Raw genomic sequence first — 2,616 nt, 5'->3', positions numbered from 1 at the left:
ACATACACACACAATTTCACCATGACAGAAGCAGGCTCCACCTTCACCATGGCATCCCAGCTGTCACCCCACCCCGGTAATTTGGAGGATGCTAAGGAAATATGCACTGCATTTTCTATGCATATTGCAGACTTCAAGAGAATTACAAGGACTTCATGCCACCCATGAAAGTTACAATGTACACAGCATTTTAAGTTCCCAAAGCACTGCCCCTTGATTCTGCAGACACTACAGTTCAACAACTGGTTATCCTAAGAACAGTGCTCCACTGCAGCCTCACTCTCCTGCTGCACAGGCCTCGGCCCAGCTCCACAGCCTGGGAAGTTCAGAGGCTGAGGGAGGACGGATGGACACGGATGGATCTGGTCACAAAGAGCTTGCTTCCTGCAAAATTATTCATCTCTACAGGTTAAGTACAAGCAGCAATGCCAGTGTGACAGGCAGCCATCACCGCCACATGGCTGTCCTTCACAGGTTGGCATCGCCTTCAATGGGAGGGGCCATAAAACGGGCTGCCATAACCTGCTCAAAGAGGTGAAACCTCAGTCTGAGCATGGGGATGAGAGAAGACACCTACCAGTTCAACAGAAATCACTGAAAAGCAACCGGAAAAGAGTTCTTTGGTCCCTACACCCCAATCTGACAGCACTGCATGGAGAAGCAGGGGCTGGGCACACGTATGCCTTCCTGGCTGGGGTGTTTATCTACACCCGTGACCTCTTCCCTCCCCTCTCCCAACACAGCTACCGGGGGGCTCGAGGGGGCACAGGGCAGCCGGGCCACGCCGCGGCAGCCAAAGCGGACTGCAGCACGGCGCCTCCCGCCCCCGGGGCCCTCCGGGGCTGTGCGCAGCGGTGAGGCGAGGCGGGGGCCGGCGGAGGAGCCCCGCAGGTGCGAGGGCCGCGCAGCCCCGCGCCGCCGGGCGGGGCTCAGTCTCTGCAGAAGACGTACTCGGTGTAGCTGGTCCAAATCTTGTCCTCGGCGGGACCGCCCTGCTCGGGGCCGAAGGCGCAGGTGCCGGTGGAGGAGCAGGCGGCCATGCGGAAGCCGGCCTCGGAAAGACGGTCGAAGGCTTGCTCGAGGAAGTTGAACTTGAGGTAGTAGCGGGCGGTGTAGCGCTCGGGGGGGCGATCGGGGTCGCGGCTCTCGTTCAGCGTTTCCCCGAAAACCTCCTTGGCCAGCGCGGTCTTGCCGCACACGGTGATGCGCGCCACCCGCCGGAACTTGGCGTCGGCCTGCGCCTCCCGCCCGATGGTGTAGGAGCCGCGGTAGCCGATGGTGATGTAGCCGGAGCGCCGCCCGCCCGCCCCGTCCAGCGACTGCGAGGGCGTCAGCAGCGGCCCGCCCGAGGGGCTGCGGCTGGCGGTGGGCGACGGCGCGGACGCCGCCGCGGCGCCTCCTTCCGCGGGCTCTGCCTCCAAGCAGCCGAGCAGCGGCGGTTCGTCGGCGCACAGCGAGCCGTCGCGGTGCAGCGCGGCGGGGCGGGCGGCGGCGGTGGCGGCCCGAGCCTGCGCCAGGCGGCGCGCCAGGTCGGGCAGTTGGAAGTACTCGGCTTCGCGCTGCAGACGGCTGCGTTCGGGGAAGTGCTCGGGCAGCACCAGCTGCAGGTCCCGCAGGTAGTCCAGGATGTAGCGGAAGAGGAAGCCGTCGCGGTCGAGGAAGAAACGGCCCTTGCTGTCCCGGGGCAGTTCGCTGGGCTGCTGCTGCGAGAACATGCGCCAGAGCAGCGAGTCTCGCACCGAGACGACGGTGCAGCGCCGCGTCACGTACACCTGCCCGCCCACGTTCAGCTCCACGATGTCGGGAAAGGCCGACCAGCCGCCCGCTGCCGCCGTTGCCCCGCTCCCCGCCGCCGGCGACACGCCGCCGCCGTTGGGCAGTCCGCGGGCGCTGTCCGCCAGGGCCATGCCGAGGGAGCCCGCCACGGGCGGGAGACGCCGCCTTCCTCCTCCTCTTCCTCCTGCTGCCGCCGGCAGGTGCCGCGGGGCCGCTGCCCGCCGGAGCCCCCGCCCCGTCGGTGCGTGGAGCCGGGCGGCCGCACTACAGACCGGGCGCCTCCGTCGGACTACAAGCGGAGCGCCCCGGCGGCGGCGGGGCCGCGTTTATGTACGCGGCCGCAGCCGGCGGGAGGCGGAGGAGGCCGGCGGGAGGCAGAGCCGAGCGCGCGGGGAGGGGACGGCGGCGGCTCGGCACTGACGCAGGGTCCCCGGCCCCCGCCCCGTCCTGCCCTGCCTCTCCCTAAGGCCGGGCGCCGGGCGCTGCGGAGACGCGGTTCCGCTCCTTCCGTCCTCGGCCGCTGTTGGTGAGGAACGTAGCACCGGGAGCGGTACGGGAACCCTACCGTGGCACCCGTGTGTGTGTGTGTTGGGGGGAGCACGGGTGTCACCGGGTGGCCTTACAGCTGAGGTTGGATTGGGAGTTACTGGGTATGTTAGGAAACATAAGCGCCTATTTAGAATGTAGGGGCAGGGAGCATTTAAATTATGTTTCAGTGCTTTGCTTGAATTTCATCCACCTTTCTTTCTCTTTACGAGTGACAGCATTGAGCTGCTGCTGTGGTGTGCTCAGTTTCTCTGAGGTGTCCACTCGTGCCCACTTGTCCAAGAGCAGCTGGAG

General features: G+C 65.8%; 1 protein-coding gene across 1 annotated transcript; it reads right to left on the bottom strand.

Moving 5' to 3' along the window:
- Positions 1–814: 814 nt before the first annotated feature.
- On the bottom strand, positions 815–2,409 carry KCTD12 (potassium channel tetramerization domain containing 12). Its single transcript, XM_052664452.1, has one exon. It carries the CDS (start codon positions 1,905–1,907, stop codon positions 930–932), a length of 978 nt encoding a protein of 325 aa, XP_052520412.1. The 5' UTR covers positions 1,908–2,409; the 3' UTR covers positions 815–929.
- Between the last annotated feature and the right edge of the window lie 207 nt (positions 2,410–2,616).

The sequence above is a fragment of the Tympanuchus pallidicinctus genome, unplaced genomic scaffold, assembly GCF_026119805.1.
Source record: "Tympanuchus pallidicinctus isolate F22 unplaced genomic scaffold, pur_lepc_1.0 scaffold6, whole genome shotgun sequence".
NCBI lineage: Eukaryota > Metazoa > Chordata > Aves > Galliformes > Phasianidae > Tympanuchus > Tympanuchus pallidicinctus.
Note: the sequence above shows the minus strand (reverse complement) of the source record. Positions and strands in the feature narration are given on the sequence as shown.